General features: G+C 36.8%; 1 protein-coding gene across 1 annotated transcript in view; it reads right to left on the reverse strand.

Annotated features, from left to right (window-relative positions):
• The window catches only part of ATP11A (ATPase phospholipid transporting 11A), a 70,734-nt gene that overhangs the window by 35,351 nt on the left and 7,904 nt on the right, over window positions 1–27,479 (reverse strand). Inside the window, exons 3-12 of the mRNA XM_075728105.1 lie at window positions 20,496–20,585; window positions 19,285–19,365; window positions 15,660–15,767; window positions 11,597–11,725; window positions 11,007–11,110; window positions 8,112–8,162; window positions 5,905–5,969; window positions 4,278–4,359; window positions 3,224–3,374; window positions 1,800–1,997 (exon numbers count right to left, since the gene is read on the reverse strand). Of these exons, the coding sequence (XP_075584220.1) occupies window positions 1,800–1,997; window positions 3,224–3,374; window positions 4,278–4,359; window positions 5,905–5,969; window positions 8,112–8,162; window positions 11,007–11,110; window positions 11,597–11,725; window positions 15,660–15,767; window positions 19,285–19,365; window positions 20,496–20,585 (1,059 nt within the window). The remainder of the gene's footprint in view (window positions 1–1,799; window positions 1,998–3,223; window positions 3,375–4,277; window positions 4,360–5,904; window positions 5,970–8,111; window positions 8,163–11,006; window positions 11,111–11,596; window positions 11,726–15,659; window positions 15,768–19,284; window positions 19,366–20,495; window positions 20,586–27,479) is intronic.

Raw genomic sequence — 27,479 nt, forward strand, 5'->3', positions numbered from 1 at the left:
TCCATTACATGAATAAAGGAATAAAGTGTATATATCACTATGACAGTGTTTACTACAACCACAAATAAGGATTCACAATCAAAGCCTTCATTAGAAATACAATGTATAATATCTTTCAAAACTGTAGAAGTAAAATTTACTTCATTGGATTCATACTAATAATGCCAAGTACTGATGAGAGTCAATTCTAGGGATGACACTTAAATTTAGTAGTAGTAAGTTATATTTTATAAGAGAATCACAGAAAGGTTGAGGTTGGAGTGCATCTCTGGAGGTCATCTGGTCCACCCACCCTGCTCAGGCAGGGCCACCAAGAGCTGGTGGCCCAGGACCATGTTCAGATAGCTTTTGGTTACCTCTAAGGATGGGGACTCCACAGTCTGCCTGGGCAGCTCAGTCACTGTGACAGCAAAACAGTGTTTCCGGATGTTCAGATGGACCCTCCCTGTTTCAGGTTGTGCCCATTGCCTCTGGTCCTGTCACTTGGCACCACTGAAAAAAGCCTGGCTCCATCCTTGCACCCTCCCTTCAGGTATTTATATACATTGATAAAATCCTCCCTGAACCTTTCCTTCTCCAGGCTGGAGAGTCCCAGCTCTTCCAGCCTGTCCTCACACGAGAGGTGCTCCAGTCCCTTTACCATCTTTGTTGGCCCTTCACTGGACTCCCTCCAGTATGCCCATGTCTCTTATACTGGGGAGCCCAGAACTGGACACCGTACTCCAGGTGTGGCCTCACCAGTGCAGAGTAGAGGAGAAGGATCACCTCCCTCCACCTGCTGGCAATACTCTGCCTAATGCAGATGAGGATACCATTCACCTTCTTTGCCGTAAGGGCACATTGGCTGGCTCATGTTCAACTTGGTGTCCAGCAGGACCCTCGGGTCCTTATCCGCCAAGCTGCTTTCCAGCTGGGTCACCCCCATGGTACACTGTGGCCCGTCACCCAGACTGCTAATGATCAGGACTGGACCCACTATTGACCCCTGGCGTACACCACTAGTTACTGGCCTCCCACAAGACTTTGCGCTGCTGACCGCCACACTCTGGGCCTGGCCGTTCGGCATTTTCAATCCACCTCACTGTCTGCTCATCTAGCCCATAATTCATCAGTTTTTCTACGAGGTTCTTATGGGAGACAGTCAGCACTGTCTCCCATAATAAAATACTTAATACCACCTTTTATCCAAATAGATATGTGTCCCTAAAAGCTTAATTACTAGTTTGGCTGTACAAAAATAAGGAAATACACCATCTTATTTATTTATTTGAAAATCTATGAAAACATTTTTAATTAATAGAGATCCTAAATATTTTCTCAAAAAATATTCATGCGTATCTGCGTCAAGGTGATGATTTTCTTAACACAGAATACTAAACATAAAATTTCTTTTGGAAAATGGGAGTGACAGTCAATCATTTTACTGGATGAAACTTGTGTCTGAAGATTTGGTGTCAAGTCTAGCCAGACAAAAAAGGGCTTTTTTCCATCTGACTTTTACTCTAAGGAAGTTAGATGCTTATATAATCTCCCTCTACAGTCAGTGGAGAGAAATCATTACCTTCATAAAGTGTTTCTCCTTTACTAATACAGTAATGCTAATTGACTTCCACTGACTGGCTGAGAAATCAGAATTTTTTATTCTGAAAATCAGAAGATCTCAAAATTTATTTTTAAAATTAATCAGCACTAAAGAAAATGCACACTCAGCTGCAAAAAAAAAACCCTGAAGTGACAATTTTAAAACAAAAAATTATCATAGAAATAGTTGAAAAAATTTAGCATTCAATGAAATTTACCTGTCCCAACTCTTCATTGAGGTCAGAAGTATTCACCAGTGGTCCTTCACCTGTGTCCTCATCAAACATTTCCTCATCCCATGTAAGGAAATAAGAACCAAGAAATTTCTGCATTTCCACAGTGACATACATAGATACAGGAATAATGTAGTTGAAAAGAACCATGAATGCAAGGAAGTCTGTAAATGCTCGAAGAAACTGCCAAAGAAAGAAGATGAAAATACTGATTTTTTTCATGTACCATCAAAACCCAAACAACGACTAGATACATTTGCAAATTATTTTTTTCTAATAACCTTCAAACAGTAAGCAACACCTTTCACAGCTCACAGTTCAGCACAGGATGTACACCTTCATGATCTGTAACATCACAACTAATTTAGTATGAAGAAAAAACTTTGTTTTAAATTTGTATTTTTCTTTACAGACATACAGGTGTAGGGTGCAGTTACGCATCATTGTTGTAAAGTTCTAGAGCAACTAATGAGAGCGGTGAACACCTGTATGAACAAGGAAAACAATAAAATGTGCATTCACAAATCACCAGAAAAATACCATAAAAATACAGTAACTCATTCAAGGATTACCAAATTACATAACTTGCAGGCAGCATTTCATTAATAAAGGGTTTCCCCTCCTTCTCTCAATACAAGTAGAATGTGTGCACATAACCTGGCTTGACTTTTTCAGTGGTGGAGACTTGTTGGAGGTACAGTCAATCTGCTAAGCAGGTTGAGATTGTGTTACTGGTAGTAATGAGAGATCTAGAACATGCCTGCCTAGTGCGTGCTCATCAGGCATTTAGGGTAAAGAAGGAAACGTTCTCCTAGCCTAACTAGGAGGATTTATTGAAATAATATTATGCTTTCTGTACTGCTGGGTTCGGTTTGTTACTTCGGATCATCTGGGTATCCATTCTGGACTGTGTGCTTGCTCCTGTAAGGACATCGGACACCGGTAACTCTGTTGCTGGTCTCTAGTGCTCATGACAGAGTTACAGGGCTATATGAAACTAAGCTTTTGAAGGTGTTGGTTTTTTTTTTTTTTTTTTTTTTTACAGAGATTCCTACAGCAGATTCTTTTGAACACGCATCTGTTATATGATTGCCAATAGTTGTGGGATTCCTTTCAGTCCTATATTTCTCTGCAAGAGGTCAGTTCTTGAGTAAATCACATCAGTGACAGGACACTCCAAAAGACTTTCATGAGGCTTTTACACTAAAAGAGACGTTTTCTCATCAGTTAAATTAACACATGCAACTTAAGTGCAAAAATTTCAAGATTTCTACAAATATACTGTCACCGCTGTTAGCAAAAAAAGCAACAATTTATGACTGGCTGTATATACTTTTCAGTAGGATTCTTACAGATTAAGGGTTTAGTGACACTTCTGACTTATTTTGTATTTTGACTTATTTCCATACCAGATTTCTTTTCCTTTCTGGCTCTGTTTTCTGATTATACCATGGCTCATCACGAAATGGTTCACTCTGCCAAACATACTTCAGGACAGTATTTATTAGTGCTTTACTGATGAGAATACAGAGGTATACAATAAGGAACACATTCATTGATCTAAAAAAAAAAAAAAAAAAAGGACAAAATAAAAATTTCCATTAGCACACAAACTACAGAGTTTATTAAAAAATGTTATACTTGTGTTTCAGCCTAACATTTACGGCAAGTCTAACAACGCTATAATGTTAAAAAACTTCTCTACAGTGTTTTCCCAATGAAGAAAAATATAATTGAGGACTTTTTCTATTTAAAAAGTTAACTGCTATAATTGTTTCCAAAATGTGTGCAACATGTTACCAAACATAGTATATCAGTGAAAACAATAGCATAGATGGAATCATAACAGAATAACCAGGCTTGTATCTGAAGACCTTTTTATGCCATTTCCCTGAACCAATATAAAAACACTCACATAGCAGTGTCTTCCTTTCCCATCATATATGCCTATACAGAACTTTTAATTATAGCTAAACCACGGAAAACCTGCCACAGACAGGCTTTGTGTTACTGCAGTTGATCCAAAGTGAAGTGCATCAAGACAGTTATTTTTACTGAATTCAAGACTTAATTGCAATGTAAAGGAATGTTAGGATATTGAAGCACATAATCTTGGAAAGCTGTCAGTAGGTGTACTCTAACTAGTGAAAGAAAAGTCTTCCAGAACAGCAAAACACATCAAAAGGTAAGCATTACATTAAGGTGGCTTTTTAAAAAATATTTAACATTTAATAAAAATTCAGTATTGAGAACCTCATTTATAGTGTTATATGATGCATTTTATATGTAAAAAAATGATACACAAAAAAAAGCAAATTTTAAGTCCCTGCACCTCTTTTTTAATTTCAATGAAACACACGCTTTTAGAAAAAAAAAAAAAAACACAACACAACCACCAAACCCTTTTATTCACTATTCAAACATGCAGTTTTCCACCCCTAAAATAAATATTAGTTATTTTACTTTTCTACAGCAGATCGCTTCTGTGATTTTGCCTGGTAATTTAATGCCATCTTAGTTTCCATGCCAGTGTAGATAGCAACACCTGAAATTAGACAACTTGTTTTACTAAAGATTGCACAGTACAACAACTTAATAAAAGCACAACTCACTAGATAATTATACCCTGTCATTTCTTTAATTCTCTGTAGTTTGAAGAAAAAGATTTGGATGATGCTCAAAAACTAGAAATGGCTTTAATACCTTGGTTCTTAGAGGGAAATTTTAAGCAGCATTTACATCCCGTTCCAGAGTCACAGTTCCCAATTGCTAACACGTTGCTATGTATCAAAGCCAGACCAAAGCTAGGTTTTGAATAAATCCCCTGTGTTTTTAAGTTCTTTTTTGGCTTTAATTTTAGAATTTAAGTCATAAATTTTAAAAGAAAATCCATATAGGGCTAAACTAGAGGATACATCCAAGAAAAATAAAAAGCAGCCATCAATATTGCTTGCTTCAGGAAAATTTAGTAATTCATGAAAGGAGTGTTCTTTTGATATTACCAGTTTCCTGTTGATAACACAAATTGAGAGACTAAACTTCAGAAGATTAAATACAACTAAAAGAAGCTGTAAACAAGACAATGGATTTAAAGTACTTATTAAACCAGCACACCTTTACATTGCTAAAATAAAATAATTTAGGATATGAATTGTGCTGGGGTAATGGCAAACGTTGCACATGTTAGGCAGACCAGAAACAACCACTCATATTAGGAACATCTCTGCCCGATACACAAGTTAACAGAAATATTAAAACCATCCTCTGAAGTGTACAGAAATAGTTACTACAAACTAATTACATTAGTTCATCTATTTTAGATTACAATTAAAAGCAAAGAGAGCACGTCTGAATTAATATATACTTTTTACATTCTTTTTGGAGAAAAAGTTGCAAGATTTTGGTATTATAGGCTAAAGTAGTTCATAGCTATCTATGATCTTCTTTCTTGGGAGTATGGAAGTTGTATATGATAGAGGATGACTTGGATCCTTGTCCCTTTTGTCACCAGCCAAGAGTGGCTTGTTACAACAGAACTACTCTTCCCACTAGGCTTTCCTGAAGAATTTCCAAAAAACATCTCTCAGTTTGTGCTTCCTTTTTCTGCTAAAACATTCAAAATTTTCCATGGAATGAAGACAATTCATACACACAAAATATACTGGCTAGAAGAAAGTCTAATTTTGATCAGGAACTGGATCTTTTTTTTTTTAAATCAGCCATATTTATATCTGTTTATTTTGACAAATGAGCAAAACATTTAAAATTTTTCAACAGGCTCATTAACTGCTTTGGGACAACAACATTAATTCACAGTGCTTGTTCAAAAGCCTTATATTTACATGAAGAATTTGAGTCATCTTCACTAATCCTTGAAGACTAAACTATGAAATCCCCCTCCCCAAAATCTCTATAGTCATTGTACATCATTAACAGTTACTTTACTGCAATTATAGCAACAGTAAACCTTATTAAAAACTTGTAAATCAAGTGATTCAATAGAAATCATATGCCTAGTAATAACTGTAGAGCTGTAACCTTGTTTGATGTTTGTTTATTACTTCAGGGTCCATTTAAATAAAATATTTACCAAATATTTTTTCTGTATTCTTTAAAGTGGCTCCTCTAAGAAGCAGATTTTCAGATCCTAATGGCCTGCAAAAGGTAAGTATTACAAGATACAAACATTTAGAGAAACAGTGGACCTTAGTGGAAGCCATGTAAAACAGGAAATTAGTTTTACTCAAATATTTTTATTTTGTGTAACAAAATTACTAGACAGTATTTAAAGCTTTTAAGTGATTTTTTTTTAAAAAAACATATGTGCCTAAAATTAAGCTCATAATTTCACAATTCAAGTCCTAAATTAATGCATCTAAAAACCACATATGTAGGTAGCTAAATAAAGACTCATCATTCTAATTTAAGGTGCTTATTTTGAAAAATTTTGATTCAAGTAATTTTTAGGCTTATATAAACTATAGTGTCCTGCATGTTAGAATTACTTACTAAGGACAATACATTCTTCAATTTTTATTTTAAGTATAAATGGCATACAAGGTATTGTTTGATACTTACTGTATACATTTCAAAGCGTAAAGATAATTTATTGAGGAGTAGGGGAATTAATGTAAGGATCCCTATGCAGTTTAAAACAGTATTTTGGAGCATGATATGTAATACAAATCACCATATAAGTACAAAACCAAGGACTACTTTATAGACAGACAGCACGCAGAATTGTCAGACTCAATTTATACAGCAACGGAAAAGAAACAAGAAGTATGTTCAGTATTTTTTAATGTTATTTGAAGTGTTCTTGTGGCATGAAACCCCCCAAAATCAAGAAACTCTAAACAAACAAAAACCCCAGGGCCCTAACTATGATGTAAAACTTGAAACTAGTTCCATTTAAACCAGTGGAGTGATGTTATAGGAATGATTTAGGTTATATGACATTATACCCCAATACAGTAAAAAATACCAATTGCTTTAATAGTGCTGTCCAAGGAATACAAGGTTTAATGCCACAGATTTTCTTCTCATTCACAGTGTTATAGACAGATCAATCTGTTGCTGTTGAGATTAAAAAGGTCTTTTCTGCTTATTTTCCTTCTGTCTCCCACCCAAGTCCCTTTCTGACTGGCTTTATTAGCCAAAAGAATCTTTAAGGTGAAAGAAGCAAAAAAGACGGTTTTCCTAGCCAACTGTAGCAATCTACTATCACGTGATACATCACTCAATGTGTGAAGGACAGCAGGATCCTCAGGAAAGGATCCCTACTCCCTGCAAGTAGGCAGCTGTTGCTAGAACAGCTCACGTGGCCAATTCTCTGCCTGACCCTCTTATCTGAGAGACACCAGGAAGAATACAGACCAGAACTGCCAAGAGATGGTCGGTCTGGATGCCGATAAGAGATTTTTGCGTTGTTTTCCAGTGCAGTTGCACAGGTGTTTCCTGAGGAAGCTATGACAGTGACACACTCGGCAGCCAGATTTCCCCTCGTCTTTGCTTACTGATAGAAAATCACATCTCTACAGACACATTGTTGTTAGGAAGGCACTTAGCCAGAATGGAGTAACTTCCCACATGCTGGGGTCTAGGATATCACCTGAGCGAGAAGCCTTTCCCTCCTATTGCTTTGCCTCTTTGTGGCAAGGTGCTGAACAAAATCAGTATAGCAAGTCTCTTCCTTGCTGGGTAGAGTGAAGATTCTAGGCAGAAGAGACAGAAAAACTCTTGCCTCTTTGCCACCCTTCCAGGTGCCAGACCCAGGGTAATAGATCACCCTCCCCTACACCACATACAAAATGCATTTCCCTGGATGTTGCCTTCCTGAATACACATAACATTGTGGACATTTTGGACAAATGTACAACCCCCCTTAGTAAAACTAAATATGATATTTGGCATGGTCACACTCTTCAATTTCTAAGAAAAAGGAGAGAAACACACAAGTGAAACTATCCATAATGTTTGGTGCACTACCAAGATGCCATGCTAATGGTGCAGTATTATCCAAGTACTGTCAAAATCCTATCAACATAATTTACAAATGAAATGCATGTCAAATAAAAACTGAAGTTTAATAAAGACATAAAATAAGAGATATCTAACAGATTAAAATATTAAATATTTATGATATATCAAATTACAGTCTGTAAACTTATAAGAGAAAAATATTTTATCAATAAGACAAGGCAGCACAATGTCGGTGAAACAAAGGTAATTCTCATTATTGATACTTATTCAACCCTACAAATGTTTAAATGAGTAGAAGCCCTGGATTTTCCCTACCTTGCAGTAGGCTCATTCATATCATGGTAAACATTTATTCGACCAACGAATCTGCAAGGGAAATACACAAGTCATTTAACAGCACTGCTAATCTGTGTATTCTTGTGTATATATGCCCCAATATTTCAGTTTTTTAAATGTACATTACAAGGACATGTCATTCTCTCTATATACAGATGTATATATACCACACATACATATTTAAAAAAGCAAATTACTCTCACTTTTAAAATCTTTAAAAAGTATATGTGAGAATAGACTATTTGAGAAATATTTTATAGAAAGTATTTATTACAGTGAACAAACACCTTCCAATTAAACATGCTCTGATTATCCAGGAAGTAAACAAGACTACAGAGATACATATGAGTACATTTAGAACATGTAGATACAAAAATACACTAACAGTAAGTCAATTTAAAGTTTGCATATAAAAAGATATAAAAGATAAGATTATGAATAAATCTTCCCATTCTTCCCAATCTTATTCTCTAAGCTACCTGAGGTAAGTAACAGAGTGATTCCTATCCTTTACAAAACTTACATCCTACAACTGAGTTAAAACCAAAACAAAACAAAAGCAGTTTTCCCTCTGAATATCTCTAAGTATATTTTATCTATATATGGTGGGTTGACCCTGGACAGCAACTAAGTACCCCCTAGCCTCTTGTTCATCCCCCTACCCCCCACCCCAGCAGGGCAGGGGAGAGAATCAGGAGAGCAAAAGCAAGATAATGACACTATAAGCGAAGGAAAAAAAAAAAGAAAACCCACAAAAAACCAAGTGATGTGAAGGCAACCACTCACCACCTCCCATAAGCAGAACGATGCCCAGCCAGTCTCCAAGCAACAGCTATTTTGCAAAGACTCCCTCCCTGCCTGGTTTTATTGCTGAGCATGACATTGTATGGCACAGAACATCCCTCTGGTCAGTTGGGGTCAGCTGTCCTGGCTGTGCCCACTCTCAGCCTCCTGCCCAGCCCCAGCCTACTTGCTTGGGCAGGCAGAGTGAGAAACAGAGAAAGCCTTGACACTGTGCAAGCACCACTCAGCAATAACTAAACCAGTGTTTTGTTATCAACACTTGTTTAGTCACAAATCTAAAACCCCGCACCGCATGGCCTGCTATGGAAAAAAATTAACTCCATTCCAGCCAGACCCAGTACACCATGTATCTGCAATAACACTATCCAAGTGGGTAACCTCAAACCAAAAGGGATTAAGCCCAACAGTAGCATTCTGGATGGAGGAGGAAACTGTAGGGAGTTGGCAGGTCTGTTACCCTGGAAGGGAACCTCTCAGGCTCAGAGGAGTGGCGTCCTGTCTGCTAAGAGAATACACAAGGCAGTAGGGCCACATCTAAAGACACCATACAGTTTGTTATGATGCTTCATGATGTAAAATGACCATGTGCCTTTGGAAAGAAAGATTCACCACTGTGGTTGGTGAGAGGTAAAGTGCCAAGTAAAAAGGAGGAGAGATAGAAGCTGTCTGCCAATGTGTTCTCATTATTCATGTCTCAACAGCTGTCCCAGGAAATTCCACCATCTACAATGGCGTGAGCTTCAACTTCCAAATGTTCCCTTCACGAGCCATGTATTTAAAAAAGAATCAAACCATTCACGGAATTGGTATTCTAAAGAATCTGTTCTCTTGCAGATTTCTAGAGCAGTGCCTTGGTCCCTGAGATCAGGGAAAAGAGATACCTTCACACCTCAGAAATAAGCAATGTTTCCTCTGCATCTTCCAACAGTATTTGCTGACAAAAGAGTGCATTTTAGTTTGTTGCCATATTGTCTTCTGTGTATTATTTCAGCTATTTTTACTGCAGCAGGAAGAACAAGGTTTTCCCCAGTGGTATGTGGCTTTTTGTCTTTCAATATTAAGAAAGAAACCCCAAAAGAGGCTTCTGAAGATTCACCATTAAGTTTAGTGAAATTTTGTACAGTACTTCTGTAAAATATTGAGTATTGCATGACTTCAAAATTGCTAAAAAACTGTAAAGGTTTTTCTTCATGTTCTGGATGCTTAGTTTTTAAATGTCTTGCAAACCATGATGGCTTCATACTGTCATGAGCTAATATGTCAAAGCACGTAGGGTGAGGTTCATCGTTAACAATAGCAGATGTAAATCCATCTTTCAAACAGTCTTGACAATTTAAAAGTTTTTTTGCTGCTTCTCAGATCTTATTAGATTGGCATTGTTTTTATCTCATAATGTGACTGATTAAGAGCTCAAACTAGGAGTGGAAACATTTGCCATTTTCTTGTTGTTCACTTGTGCTTGCACTGTTAGTATTATCTTCAACAAGCAGTTTCTCTGCAGGAATCTTTTTAAGCCACTTGACCATTTTGTGAGGGCTAGTTTAGTCAAAACTAGATAATATAACCCATAAATCCACTTAACCAGGTACGCACAAATTGTAAAACTTCACAATACACTGAAAGCAAAGGAATGAGTGAGGACACCACTGGCAACCTCTTCACGTTATGGGACACCCTCTCTTCCCGCAGGACACCTCCCAAACTGTAGGTGACACAGGACCCCCTGACATACAGACTGAGTGAGGGTGCCAGTGTCCATAAATATATTAAATATTAGTAAAAAGCTTAATTTCTTATTTTTTAGATTTAAAAAATAAATAGAAGTTCTAAAATTTTTGTCACACACCCCAATGGATCCTCTGGTGCACCCCCCTTTGGAGACCACTGCCTTACAGCAGACCACTGAACTACCTGCAGGAAAGGAGCATGCATGGAAAACTAACCTGACTTCAAGCTCACCCTTGAGCCCACTCTAACCACACAGATGCAGCCAGTATCTTTTCATTATGATATTCTTATAATTTACTGGTAAGCTACCTTAAATGAAACAGGTAAGAATTATTTTCTTACTTATAAAGATCAGGCTGAGGTTGTTCACATTCAATGGTAGCATGAAGTGCATCCATTTCTTGTTCATTGTGAAATGCCTTTGTATCTTGAACAGCATAGTAAGTCTGGAACAAATAAAAAGGTGTAAATAAGATCGAAAAAATAAGGACAGATATACAAGATGTTAATCTGCAGATATACTTCAGTTCAGTGTGAAATAGATTTACTAGCTTTTACATATGAGCTCATAGTTCAAATAAGATGCACCTTTAAATGCTCCTAACTGGGCATCATCTTAGATTATATGCGAGTACCTTCCAGTATATTCACAATCAGGTCACCATGAAAAGCATTTACATCCATAAAGTTTGTGCATTGTCTCTGTAATCTGCATGCCTATACTGGACACTGACAAAACCACAAATTATTATATTTTAAAACTTTACATAAAATAATGAAACTTTAGCAAAAATTAAGTCAACTGGTAGAAATGAAAGTTACACAAGTCAGTCTATGTCCTCACACATATATGCATGAAGTCATAGTGTGATCTGTGTAAAAATTTAAATGCAAACATTGCCTTAAAAAGAAAATGTAGAACATTTTATTACTTTATGACTGGATTCACCATCCAAACTAGCTGTTGTAACAAAACATGTTCCATCTCCTCTACTACTTGATAGAAATATTAAGTCACATGGGAATGTTTCATCTTCTTTTACCATTACAATATCTCCAACCTAGGGAAAAAAAAAAAAAAACACAACAAAATAAAATGCATTTATCATTTATGTAGCAGCCCAAATGTCAGATTTCAAAACCAAAACCTAGTTTCACTCAAATATCTTAAATTCATTGATTTTATTTACACCAGGATTTTACCACAGCAGAAAGAACTACAGAAATACCTCTGAAAACTGAATTACACCTTGGAAAATGAATGAGGTCTACTGTGTACTACCCTTCCTCTCAGGATCTCAAACTATTTTGCATGTATTGTCTTATTAAGTTTTGCAACATTGATTTGAGAGATGCAAGATACTAGCCTTGTTTTAAGACTAAATACAACAAAATATAGTTTCAAAACAGCTGGAGGTGTGAGCAACTCTCGTTGGCTATTGAGGAGAAGCATCTAGCTCAGAATATTATAACTAGAAGTAGCTGAAAAAGCTAAGAATTCCAAGTCTGCCGATGAAAACAGGATACATGTTCAGCAGAATCTGTCACTAGATATCCATACTATTTTTTTATCCATGTTTAAAAGTGAGCAAATTAATTCTTATTCATGTAAACACAGATAATATCTTACAGCCTGTTACAGCGTCACAGAACAGCCAACCATCTATAAATTCAAAAGACTAGTGTAAAGCATTCATATGAGAAAAACAGTCTTTGATACATTTTTGGAGCTCATCTTTTATGAAGGAATATATATATAAAAAAGAACAAATGGCAAAGATATACTATATGTTTTAATAATATCAAAGTGTCGATAAAAATCCCACCAAAATATGTAAATTTTGCCATTTTTCATGTAGCTCAGCATCTGCTCAACACACTTTTATGTCATAATTTATTATTACAAAATTCAGCTTAATCATTGTTCTCTTAGTTATAAAGCTAAATTCCAATAGCCTTAGCAGTCTGGCAGGAGTCAGTAAATTCTAGTTAGGCAGAATAGTCTGAAAACAATCAGCAACAGTAACATTTAAAAATAAAATTGTGACAGTACTAAGAAAGCACTACTAACAGTACTAAGTGTACAGATTTACTAAAATGTATTGAAGAACTAGAATGATGATAATAAATGATATTTAACTTCTTGTAGATATGAAAAAGGCTTTTTTTTTTTAATCAATAGCAATGAAAAACTGCAGATTGTACACATGGCATAGGAGAGTGCAAGTTGCTAAGCATACCTGCAACAATCAGGTATAAAAAATTAAGAGAAACTTAAATCAGAAATTTTCCATCTTTTGTGTAAATGATGGCATCTTTTTGAAAATTACAACTTCTAGTACAGCAGAAGAACTGTACAGTTTACTAATTTTTGTTCTCTGAACAAAAACTGGAGATGTATTAAAACAGCATAATGACAATTGGCTACCCCGTTTCTCAGGGGGGAAAAAGCTGCACTTTTAACAAATAATAAAAAGTTTTGGGCTGTTCAAATTTAGAAAGGGATTCATTTCCTCATGTATTTCCTTCTGATTAAATGACTTCTTGTGCTTGATTCTGCAGACTCAAGGAAGTGAAGATACATAGTGAGACAGAGAAGGGGTAAGTTTGGAACTGGAGGCAGTGAATGTCCTGGCTGGAGCCAGCCTGAACAACACAGAGCCTTCAACCCAAAGGGCAGTGGAGCCTGATGGACCACACTACTGCTCAAGGTGCCTTATTCTTCCAAGATGTGTCTTCAAGAGAGCTTGTCTTTTTGCCATGAAATCATTAATTATGAAAGATAGTGACATGACAAATTGTAATAAACCCCTCAAAGTGAGAACTTTACCACAACCAGACACAACACTGTTATGGAATTATCTTGAATAAACTGTTAGGAGACAGAGAATCCACCTATTCCTAGAACAAACTGTAAGACCACCACATAACTATTTTGATTTTATTAGCTCTCTTTACCACTGAAAACAATATTAATTTAATTATCAGCTACGTAAAACACAGCAATATTACTGCAAGTTTAATCACCTCTACAGATGCCATAAAAAGAAAAATCAGAATTCTTCAGGACATTGAACATGGCCAGAGAGAAAGTCGGGAGGCCAGTTTAGCTAAGAAACCCCTCCTGACAGTAAAGTGTCACTACCAGAACAAGTATGAGAAAAAATGCCCACTATGTCTGGCATTTCCTAAGTTGCCACTGAAAACATTTACACATCAGAAAGTGAGTTTAGATGTAACTCAAAGACAAAAGAGTCCTCTTACTTCTGATTTTCATAGATCATAGTGTTGAATGATCACTATTATTTATTAATTAATCTAGCAAGATTCTCCCTGTAAGCCACAGCATACAAGTCACCCTGCAGGCCAGGAGCAATATATAATACAATAGCCTATTAAAACAGAAGTTAATAATCTAAGCAATTTGCAAAAGAAAAAAAAAAAAAAGCAGGAATAAGAAAAAAACCCAAAACAATTAAAAAATACTAGCAAACAGCATATTTTTAATAAAATTTAAAAGGTGTTCTGACATTTGCCACTGTGTCAGCTAAAGGTGCAAAAAGGATGGAGGCAGGCTCTTTTCAGTGGTGCCCAGCGACAGGACCAGAGACAATGGGCACAACATGAAGCATGCGAGGCTCCATCTCATTTTCAACTGTGAGGGTGACCCAGCACTGGCACAGGTTGCCCAGGGAGGTTGTGGAGTCTCCCACCTTGGAGACATTCAAAAGCTGTCTGGACAAGGTCCTGGGCAACCAGCTCTTGGTGGCCCAGCTTGAGCTGGAGGGTTGGATGAGATGACCTCCAGAGGTGCCTGCCAACCTCAACCAGTCTGTGATTCTGTAAAAAACCAAACCTCATCTTTTAGCAATTCTCTTTTTCCTTTCTTTAATCAAATGTCCACAGGCTTTAGGTGCAGAAGGGTCTACCTTTATACGATCTAGTCTGTTTTCTTGTGTAAAACCGGTCAGAGAATTTTGCCCATTTACCCATACATACAGATATCCCTTTCCATGCAACTATTTCCTATGCCTGGTTCTCCTACCATTTAGTTGCTTAAAATACAATCTCTGAAAGGCAACGAATATGGGAGAAATTGAGAAAATATAGGCGATAGATTAATTAATGGAATACAAATTCCAGTTACGTAGCAGTTTATTATTTTTATTTGGAATACTTAACTGTTTAGTTACACACACAGAATACTCAGCACATGATGTCTTATTTTTTTTTATTACCAGGAAGCCCTAGGCAGAAGCTATCACACTCAAAGAGAAGGTCACAGCAGAAAGGCTGTGAACACTGTAGAGCCATTTATGCCCAAACAAGGCAGAGCAGAAAAAGATATCCCTAACAAAGATATTAGAAATAAGGAAATTCCAAACAAATATCTAATTTGCTGAGTTCTAAAGAGAACAAATATGAAAAGCCGATCCGTTCACAAAAAAAAAAAAAAAAAAAGCAACAGCAGCAATTAATTTCTGAAAATAACCTTCAAAATACCAGGAAGGGAATGTAGCAGCATTCAGATGGCCAATGAAGAGGATCTGATTTGATGGGTAATAAAGAAAGTATTCTGAATGTGTTGTATATACATACATATGTATATATGCGTTGTATACGTAGGACAAATCGGTAGCGTTGACTATCATAATCAGGCTTAAATAAATTATTAATGTGCATACCCACAGAGGACTGAAATGGAGAAAAGACAAAACACAAATCATGAGTGAAATTCCAAGTTAAAAAATGGAAAATGAAAGGAACAGTTATGAGAGGAAGTAATAAAACAACGATAAAGCAGAAACATGTCTAGCTTCTAAAAATACTTTATTCATAGGCATTAAATTAAAAATTAGTATATTGTAGGTCTACTCTCCATTAAATGTAATAAATGCTACAACATCATCTACGCTACATTTCTGTATAATTTGTTTTACAGGAACTGTGAAGTAAAGCCTGACTCCTAAAATCCGTTACGTCATAGTTACTTACTCTTAATTTTCGGCTTTGCTTTCTAACCAGTTTACCATGTTGAATGAAATGAACAGGGCATTGGTTCATTGCATTGTCAGCTTTATGTCGAAGCCAATCTTCATAACCCTAGAAAACAGTGAAATGGAATGATGCAGTGACGCATATTTGGCTATAAAGACACAAAACAGCTCTAGCTTGCAACAAAAATTTAAAAAATCATCCCTGATCAAGATAAGGAAATAAAAAGAAAATATTCTCACTAAAACAAGTTAAATTGTGATACACATCAGTAATACAGTCATATTAGACATATATGAAAAAGAACATTCATGGTTACAATTAGTCAACAAAATTATGTATTTTAATGAAGACATTTGGATGAATAGGGATGTTTACAATGTGTAGAACAATTTCTGGTGTTTAAGTGATCATCTCTTGCTCATACTCTATTGACTCTTGAGTAAGTGCAAAGTACTGATATAGAAGCAGTTGCTGACAAGATAAAAGTGTAGAAAATATATTTTGGAAGACTGGGACTCCATATTGAAAGATGATAAAGTCACAACATGACTGAAGGTTGTCTTATTTCCTGATTGTCATACAATCATGCCAAACTTTTTAATCCTATATAAAACATATATGGTCCTGAAGAATTTTGTTTCAAGAGACTTTGCAGTGTAACCTATTTTGATTGTGCAATTATCCTATGAATTTCTGTTTTATACAAACAGACAAAGTAAAGGACAGGGAATCTGCAACTTTCCATTCACAAGGTCCTGGTGTGGGATAAAGACTGGGACTGACAAAAAGACACCAGTGGTTAAGAGATGGAACATATCACTTGTATTCCATAGCATTTTTACATCTGACTTTCTTCAGCACATTTGAAAATTCAGCGTAGAACAGAAGTATCACTACCTTGGATGCTCTCAGAGATCATCTGGGAACTCACAGAGTCTTTATAATTTTAGAGTAATGTAATTCCAGGGGCTGGTACAACTAGCTCCTCAAGCAGGTCCTAAAGTCTACACCAGTTGTCAGGAGAAAGACTCAAGGAGAAAGACAGAACTGCAGTACTAGGCACAGTATGTCATAATCCAGGCTTTGATAGACCACTACTAAACTACAGTAAGACCCTAAAGCGTAACATTCCACACCTAAAATACTAGCTGTTGCATGTATCACAACTTTTGCTCACCAGCAAGACCTGAATTCTACTATAGAATACACTCAGGTGTGTATAGTTAGCACTGTAAAGAAATAGAAACACTGCTCTTTGTAGTTTCTTTGAAAACTAATGAAGGAAAAGTCTGCATTTAACATAAAGACTGTGAAGGTCATCAGCTATCCTATTAAGGGACAATCAAAAGTACCCTCTGTACTGGGTCTGGCTGGAATGGGATGAAGTTAGCTTTCTTCTTCCTTCTTTGCACTTGGGGCTAAAACAGTGTTGGTTACAGCCCACTGTTTTGCCTATTGCTGAACAGTGCTTGCACGGCATCAAGACTTTCTCTCCAACCTCCCCCCACACCAAAAAAAAGACCAAGAGGCTGGAGGTGGGCAACAGGCTGGGAGGGGATACTGCCTGGACAGCAGACCCAAACTGACAAAGGGGGTATTCCACACTGTATGGCATTGTGCTCAGCAAGAAAAGCCCAGGGTAAGCAGGCAGAAGGAGATTGTTTGTTGTGATGGCATTTGTCCTCCTAAGCAAGCGTTACATGTGCTGAAGCCCTGCTTTTGAGGAAGTAGCTAGATACCTGCCTGCTGATGGGAAGTAGTGAATGAATTCGCTACCTTGCTTGGCTTGTGTGCGTAGCTGTTGCTTTCCCTATTAAAGCATCACTAACATGGCACACGAGTCTTTTCGCCTTCCCTCTATTTTCTCTCCATCCCACAGGACGGGGGATTGAGCGAGAGGCTGGGTGGGTGATTGGCTGCTGGCCAGGGTCAACCCACCACACTCTCATTTTTGTTATTCACTGTTTTAATCATCACAGTCCATCATAGGTACATAAGAAATACAGACACTCCCCCTACAAATTTTGAGCTAAAACAAGGAGCACTCTGACCTAGAAACTTTCTTGATGTTCAACTACCTCATGGAATTTTTTTTCCGAAAAGACAGAACTACTTTTTTTTTTTTGAAGCATGACATGAGAGATCTTTCTTATGCCCATGAAAGTGCTAACTCCTTCAAGTGGCCCAGCAAAAGATGCTGAACGTCAAGCTGCTTGCACACATTTTCCTTTCACATTCCCATCCCATTCACTGAAATGAAGGAAAGAAATGGCTGTGCTCTGGACCCAGAGATAGCGAAGACTAAACCATGAAAGGGAACTCACTGGACCACTGAGTTCTTATGCTGATAGCTGTCCTGCAGGAGCAATTATCATTAAACTGGACTGAAGGCAAAAAGCCAAACACATCACAGAACCACTGTAAAGACCATTATTTGTGACTATTACTTTAGGAGCCCAGATTTTTAGAATCTACTCTGTGGCTATGGTGAGATGGTACAGTAAATGCAGAATAGTGTTGTAGGCACCGAATGCAAAGTACTGCTTATAAACTCACTTGCTAGTTCAAATTTAGTAAAATTTTTGATGAAATAACTTTGCACTAGCAAGGTTGATGCCAGATCAGGTATCATCTGCAGATGGCCTGAAACTCACAAAGTCAAATTTGGCTCTGGCTAAATCAACAGAAGGACAATCATAAGCTCATGCCTGATCCAGACCAAATTTGTAATATCAGAAACCCTAATAACACATAGATCTGATTGCAATATCCCCATATTAATTAAAACATTCTATATTCATCTGAGGTTCCACTCATTTCAGTAAGATCCCATCTACATTTAAGTGCTCATGTCAACTGTAGCACTGCAGCATTAGGGTAGCAAGTGAAAAACCACCTTAATCTTTTCCTTTTGGTAGTGCTAACTTGAAAGTGGAATTCCACATGTGTACTATACAATTCTATTTTGAATGAACAACTTTTATTAGGATCTTTTATACTCAGTGATGTGGCAAGAACCGATTTCTAAAAAAATACTTCAATTTTATGGATTAATTTTCACATTAAAAATGAGAGAATACTATAATGTCTGGTCAATACTAATCTGTAGAAAGCACTGCAGCTACTGTTATGAATGGCAGATTATAATGAACATATACCAAAGACTTGAACCAAAATAATTTTTATTATCTGTTCATACTGTAAAGGCCAAGGAAACCTCAAAGGTAACAGCAGTTTTCGTAGTTCTTACTAAACTGATTTTCAGTCATTATGGGAAAACATAATAGGATGTGGACAGCTATTTAGAAACAAACAATAAGTAAAAGTGTGCTGAGTTAACACAAGAATGTAAATGACTCCTTGGAACACAATGAGATCAAAATTATAAAATAATTTAGAAGCTTATGTTGAATTAGAGAGATCACATCATATAGCAATCAATTCTATTTAAGCTACAGAAATAAAAATAAAATTACTCTGTCAAAATTCACAGCAATCATTCTTTAGGCATTACCCTGAGACATTCTAACACAAAAAGGCAGGGAAAATTGAAATGCAAAACAAATAATAATTTAGTTTCAGTTTTCTCTTTAGTTTTATTTTTGCTCGCTAAATTACTCACCTGTTTGATAGCCGTTACCGTGATGACAAATAAAAGTGGAAGTCCACTTGTAACTGGACTAGTAGGTGTATCAATAATTAACTGCAACAAAAGGAACAAATATTTTCTGGTTACATTTTTGTGAATATAAGCAGTCAATTTTTCAAGCAAGATGTTTCAAGTAATCATTTCGCCAATATGTCACAAAGCACCAAAGAACTTGAATTAAAGACAACAGTATTTTAATACAATTTTAAGAACATATACCATACCAACAAAAATTAAAAAATAACTATACGTTATAGTAAGATACAATACTATATTTAAATCATATTAACATTAAGATATTAATGCCTAGTAAAAATATTTGCTTGCAAGAGTTTAATTAAGTACCAGACTAGAAAGCTGCAGCTTTGGAGGCAAAATTACTGAGCAGTGTTAGAAACTAGCATAGTACTGTTTTCACATTATGCTATACAGCTGTTTGCATGCATGCAAGGAGTAAATCTTGAAATACTGAGCTATGGCTTCTACAGTTATATACAAAGAGGTAGACTCCATAGAGGGAGTTCAGATAATAACAAAACTGCTCTGGGAATCCGCATAGATGCACAAGCTGGTGTACAAAGTAACACAGCTTTTCACTTAGGAAAATATTTATTCTTTAACACCTTTCAGCAACAGCGAAAGGATCAGAATGAAGACACCTAGAAAGTAGCAAACTAGTTATCTGAGGTAATAGCTACAAAACCAAATATTTATGTACTACTCTAAGCAAGTATTGTATAAGCATCTATATTTTGGTTTCTCCACAGGTTTTGATGACAGAACAGTTGGAAAATTTCTACCTAAGCATCATTCCATTATAAAAAATGTAATATTTAGCAAAACTAATAAAAGTTTATTGTCCACATAATTTAAAACAATGGTTTTACTGATCTGGGTATTTGTTTATTACAAAATTTAAAAAAGACCCTCGTTCTTTTCAATTTTATCAAGGGATGTCTTGCCATCAAACCAGTGATCGTGTCAATTTCTCTTTAGGTTAGATTCACATTTACAACCTGGAAATGAAATAAAACTCCTTTTGTCACGTCATGAATGTAAAAGGCTATCCAGGCTCAACCATTTACCTCCCCGGTCTTTAAAACCAGTGGATTTTTAAATCTTTTTCAACTCCTTGGTTTTCTAGGAAGAGTCCAGAAATTTATTAAACAATGGGGATATCTTACCTGAACAAGGAAAATTATGAGAAAATAGAAGTTAGCTATTCTTCTGAATTGCTCAAACAAATTTTTCGGTACAAAGTTCCAAAACGTGTACTGAAAACAAACGCACAGATTATCAGTATTTATGAGAGAAGTATTATTTGCATTCTATGCTCTAAAATCAAACAAATTCATAATTCACAATTAGATTAAACTAGACAAAAAGTGGTAGTATTCATGTTATTTTGTTTAATAATTTACTGAAATGGAATCTTAAATTGGCAATCATGTATTCTTGGAATCATATTAATTGCCTCAGAATTTTCTCAACTGTGATAATTGTGGTACTAGGGACTGAAATAGTTTTTGACTAGCAAAAATATTCATTCAGAGATAACTGAACAGTTCAGTTAAATCAAAGGATTTTAAAAACATCCTAGTCACTTCTAACATCGTTTTTACCTCACTTCCATATTTGCACGCATGACTTGAGGAGGTAGGTGGCATTCTGAGAGTTAACTATGTAGTCATAGCAAGTTGACCAAATAAAAGTTGTCAGCCCCACTTCTCTTCCTTGGCTTGGACACAAGCACACTTCTCAAAATAAACTGTAGGACTGAATAAGAGTATATGGCTGCATATTTCTCCACTGATCTTACAAACTATCTAAAATTTATAAGTATATAAAAGTGCAAACAGAAAACACAAAAACTCCAAATGAGAAAAATCATATAAGTGAAAAAGCATCTTATGTCATCTAGTCCCTTCCCCTGCCCTGCAGCAGTTTCAAAAGTAGTCTTTTTACACAGCTCATTCTGTAGAGCCAAAAAAAAAAAAAAAAGGCAAGGATTGCTTATTGGAATGCATGTGAAAATGCCAGCTAAAACTGTGTGAAAACACGTGGAAAATGGCTTGAGAAAATTAATATCGTATCATCCTATTATACAAATTATCATTTGACACATAATAAAATGACAACTCCAATGTAACTTTCATTTCAAAGGAGACAGGCTAAAAAGGTTCTCCTAATTATTTGCTCTGCTACAAATGTGCCTTGTCTCTTGTTGGCAGCTTGCACTGATACTTGCTGATAGGCAAATTATGCCATGAGTTATACATCTTCTGAATTTGGCCCCAAACGCAAAGACAGCCAGAGCTGTAGAAGGAAAATACCTCCATTCTGCCTGCAGATGAAAAGGATCCCCAAAAAGCACACCTTAGTTATACGTGAAACCCCTAGTATGCAGAGTCATCTTTCTACTCGTTTGGGTTAAAACCTGGACATCTGTAGGACATAGGAATGAAATGTTCTTTTTCTATCATGTGCCAAAAATCAATATCTATTCTAAATATGTCCCAAGTAAACACTTATCCTGCTTAATAGTTACCTCAATATTAAATAACCTCTGAGCAAGCCAAAACTCAGGCAGGCATACATGCAACAGCTAGGAAGTCAAGTGCTCTCATCTTGCAATCAGAATACTTTTCATCACACTGGAATGCTGCTTGAACTGCCCACTACCCAGCTACTTATCTTGGAATTTCAAAACGGAACTGGTTAGACTTGATTATTTTTCCTTGCACAACAGTCCCACTCATTCAAAGCTGCTGTTGCGATATATGCCAATATAGATTCTATTCTAAGAATTTATTATTTTCATCATTAACTTTGATTATCAGGCAAATTATCTCTGTTTTCTAATCTTACACATTTATTTCTTTATGAATCTCTGCTGAGAAGGAAAAATTATAGAGGTTTCAGTGAAAAACTTCTGTTCACATTTTTATGTTTAGCTCTTTTGACAGAACAAGTGTTTTTTCCACGTTAAGGAGGTTTTTTTTGACTGTTAAAGTCTGATGATGTATACAAGCTCCTCAAATGACCATTCATAAAATAAAATCTCTTAAGCAATTAACTCCCTGTTTAAATCTCCTAGAGGGTTATTTGACTAAATGCGTGGCAACAGCATACTGTTGTCAGACTAGGTATTTAAAACACCTAATTGAGGGAGTCAAGTAAATTAGTTAAACAACAATCTACAAAAACATGTAAAAAAAAAAATGTTCATCTTTACCCTTAGTATCTGATCCTCCTCATATTCCAACCTCATTTCACCGCTTTCCCTGTGAAGCAGTGGTCTTTCCTGCAGTTCCACCTTTGGTCAGCATCTCTCTTACCCAAATAAGTGTGAATAACCTGGGAGCAGGTAATTTTTATGGTCCAAGAGGTGTTACTTAAAATGGATGCTTCTTTAACACAGAGAACTTCTTAAAACTTTATTTTCAATCAACCTGACAGACTTCTAGCACTTTATTACACTGGGTTTCAGACATACAAAGCACACCTTTATTCTGCCCATTCTTCTTTCTTTAAAGAAGAAGTAACAATTTTTAAAGGAGTTTAGGTAAGAAAAACAGACCACTAAGATGCCTAGACAGACCCCCCCCCTGCCCTAGCCATCAGCAGCTCAGAGCAGTATCGACAAATGGTTGATTAATGTTTAACCACCATAATCACTCCCAGGAGAAACAACAAAATGGCTGCCACTCAACAAGATTTATTTCATGACTGCATTCAAGGCAGTTTCTCTACCCTAGTTACACACACACACAAAAAAATCTTTGAAGAAAAGGCATTAAAAATGAGGATATCAAATGCATCAGATAGAGAGTTAATACCATCTCTCTTCCTCAGATAATTTCTAGTCATGCTCTTTGAAAACTCTGAAAAGCAGTTTATGTATATTTAACTACCTTTTTTCACTATAACTCACTTGAAGGAAGTAAGGGTATCCAAATAGTTGTCCACTTGAAGCTTTTAAGCTGGGGAAGGCTTAACTGATCTTTTTCAATTGCTGCAAAAGACTTAAAGGCCATAGCACATATATGCCTTTTACATACAGGAGGTAATACATCAGACAGCAAATAGTAGAGTTATGTTTTCATCCAACAGATGAACACATTGTGTGAACAGATGCATCTGAACACTGTGTAAAGAACTATAAAATCAGTTTATGTAGAATCAAAACAGCATAATTCAAGTAGATTGTCCTCCCATTTATAATTGCAATAGCACCTGCAGTGCTGGTGTATTTCTGTAATCACGTGCTTGGACTACTTATGAACACCTCCACAGTATTCCCGCTCATGCCCCTGTTCCATCCCAGCACTTCTTGCACCCTCTTGGCTAATGCTGTGTTGCTTCCAGCTCCAACACCTCCTCGTTAGACCCAGTCCCATGAATTAAAAAAATATAGAATAGGTCATCTTAATAATGGTTTAATTTTTTTTTTTAAACACTGTATTTTGACCTATCTGACATATTTTGACTGTATTCTGACATATCTGTATGTCAGAATTTTGGCTGACATTTCCAGCTTCTCTTTCCACCGTAAGAGGCAGGTATTTTCTTAATTAAAAGGAGAGTTTCTTAAGTAATCACTTGACATCAAAAGCTGGAGCTGTAAGAAAAAAAGCACTCCATATTGCATTATTGAGTTCTGTCAACACCTCAGTTTCTTACAGCCTATTTGTTTTAGTCATCATCTCTCTTCTAACCTGCTCTGACTTCACTCTTTTCCCTCAAACTTTTCTACTGTTTCTTGTAGAGGCTTAAAACTATTCTGACAAAAATATCTACTATGTTGCTCCAGCCCTGGTTTTTAGACATCTTGCTATGCTGATTCTCATCCCTTGTGCAAAACAGAATCCATCTTCAGGATAATAAATTCAGGGAAGAACAGATAGAAGCTGAACAATAATCTTGCAGTCACTTCTTTAAGTTTTTCAGTGTTTTTCTTTTAATAGATCAAGACACATACACAAACCTTAAACATGTCCATAGTGGCTTCAGTATTTTTAACATACAGATTTTTATAGTACCTATCAATCACCTAGAGACAACACATTCTTAAAGCTGCCAGCTTAACAACTGGACTGTATGTGTGTGTATATATATGCATGTAACATTTTATATATACTACTTTACATATTATTATGCTATTAAAACAGCATGAGTATTACATATATTATATACCTATAGTTATCCCCCTTCAAGAGAACAGCTGAAAAGGGTCTGATCAGCAGTTTGACAGCTTCTTTAAAATTAGTTTTATTTCTAAAAATGTTACTTTTTTTTTTAAAGAAAGACACAGTTTGTGAAAGTCTAATAGAGCAGAGAACTGGCAGAGAAAACTATAGTAAAGGCTGTGAAAAAAGGAAATCAATAATTACCTGAAGTCCTAAGAACGGAGTTGAGAGTATGGCTTGTCTATCTCAAGTGGCTTGCTTATAACCACACAGGAAGTTTGTAGCAGAACTGATCTACAATCTACCATGTATTAAATCAGTGTCAACTCTAACTTCTTCAAGCAAACAACTTCAGACTTCTGTGCTTATATACAACTCAAAATTAGAATAGTAATATGCATGAAATTTTGAAAAGCATTTTGCAACATTTAGGACAATTTGGAATTAATGTAGCGATACACAATTAACTACATTTTAATGAAAATATTAACATGCATGCCACCTACACAGTGTTTATCACTCCCCATTGAGTGAGAGGCCCCTGTTTCTGTACACCACATGATGTAGGGTGGTTCACATTACATGGATCACAGTAAGCTCTGTTACATGTAGGGCTTTTGCATGTGACAGAGCCACCTGTACACTTCAGAGACAGTGCAAAAATGAAACTGATTTGGGGAAATCAGTTCAAATGGTGCCTATGCATTTGAATGAACAAGCATACAAATTTTGTCATAGGGTTTCTTAAAAATACTTGCTAGTAAAACAGGATTTCTACTACAAAGAAGCATATCTTTAGGAGTCCTTGTTCAGCAACTCTCAATCTTATCAAATGGGAGCTGTATCTCCAGGAACTCCTCTGACAAAGGTACCCCCAGCATCTGGAAGATTATCTAATTACAATTTAAAAAAAAACCAAAAACTTACAGCAAGAATGACTGACTAAAAGACAGAAGTCACGGAGAGCATTAGGCAAAGAGAAGAAAGCGTAATAAAGTGTGTGCAAGAGTGAGTGAGCTTCGCTTTGTTATATGTAAAGTGAGACAAATTACACCTGTCCTCCCTAGTGTTGGGTTTGAACCTGCTTGCTTTCCTTCCTTTCTTCCGCTTCTCTCTTACTGCATGCAGACTCCATACTGATATGAAAAACTTAACTTAAAAGCTCTGTTTGGGGCAGTACCAGCAGAGAATAGAAGATCACTCTTAACCCTGGGCTGTCAGGGGAAGGGTAGATGGCTTCTCCTGGGAGGTTGCAGAGAGTCTTTGCCCTGGAAATCCCACCCGAGCAGGATCACTGTCCTGGTTTCGGCTGGGATAGAGTTAATTTTCTTCCTAGCAGCAGGCATAGTGCTGTGTTTTGGATTTAGTAGGAGAAGAATGTTGATAACATGCTGATGTTTTTAGTTGTTGCTGAGTACTGCTTATGCTAGTCAAGGACTTTTTCAGCTTCCCATGCTCTGCCAGGCGCACAAGAAACTGGGAGGGGGCACAGCCAGAATAGTTGATCCAAACTGACCAAAGGGCTATTCCATACCATATGACGTCATGCTCAGTATAGAAACTGGGGGGGGTGGCCGGGGAGCAGCGATCGCTGCTCAGGAACTGTCTGGGTATTGGTCGGCGGGTGGTGAGCAATTGCATTGTGCATCACTTGCTTCGTGTATCATTATTATTATTATCATTATTATACTGTTACTATTAGCATTACTATTTTACTTTATTTCAATTATTAAACTGTTCTTATCTCAACCCAGGAGTGTTTCTCACTCTTACTCCTCCGATTCTCTCCCCCATCCCATCGGGGTAGGGGGAGTGAGCGAGCAGCTGCGTGGTGCTTAGTTGCTGGCTGGGGCTAAACCACAACAATCACCAAGAGCTAACAGCTCTTCCTTGCTCTCTAGGCACTGGCAGTTGTCCACAGAAGGAAACTGTATTATCATGCCTGGAAGGAGAACTGCACACATGCATTCCCATCCCATCACTGCTATTGCTACCCCTCAGCCTGACACCTTAGAGAGCCCAATTGATTCAGAAACATTTTAGATTGACTGCCAGATAAAGCCCCTTTGCTCTTTCTTCATCGCTAACAGCTACTACTGCTTTGGCATGGCTGCGCAAACCTGACTATTTAACCCTTGCAGCATTGGATCTGACCTTCTGCTTCAGCCAGTAAGGCTGTGAGTCAGTGCATTACCTGAGCACAAGCTGGGAGCTCCATGTTACAGCTGCTTTTAGAGCAGATCAGTATGTCCACACTAAAAGGCACACACAACATTCCCTGCATTGATACCTGTCCCAATATGCATTTGTGTTTACCCATCCTCTCTGACCCCACATGGCATGCTACATAAATATTTGTCACCTTCACAAACATACAACCATGCCAGTTTCCACTGTGGGCTTTGGATGCTTTTTTGACTTTCAAATGTCATTTCTTATGGCTGTGTTTGAACTCCTCAACTTAAAATTGCCGTGTCATGGCCCTGGAGAGGCCAGACAAATCCTTCCAGTTATGAAGCATCACCTTGGAGAGGTCTGGGACAGCCTATGTCTCCTCTGGGTTCCAAGTGGCTTATCTTGGTGGAGGCATTTTATAATACTTCCTTAAGCTTCAGCATTAACATTTCTTCTAAATGTGGCAACAAAATGAGGAATCAGAACACACCACACACACACCCCCAGTCTGTGCATTTTTGTAAAGACACTAAGAGTGAGTGCTGCAGGGAAGAGGTATAGCACAAGGGCATGAACTTCTGCTGGAAGAAAGGAACATTTCAACAACATCCACTGAAACATGTCAGAATTACTTAACTTTATTTAACTATTAGTCACTGCAATTGAGATGACTCAGAATTAATCAGATTAGCACTGAAAGTAGCTAAGGTTTCCCTTGCAATTTATAGGATTCTCAACATGCAGCATTATAGTTTCAGGCCATTCTCATACAAATCAATGTTTGGATCAGTATTTGATGAGAAG

This window comes from Pelecanus crispus, chromosome 1, assembly GCF_030463565.1.
Source record: "Pelecanus crispus isolate bPelCri1 chromosome 1, bPelCri1.pri, whole genome shotgun sequence".
Taxonomy (NCBI): domain Eukaryota; kingdom Metazoa; phylum Chordata; class Aves; order Pelecaniformes; family Pelecanidae; genus Pelecanus; species Pelecanus crispus.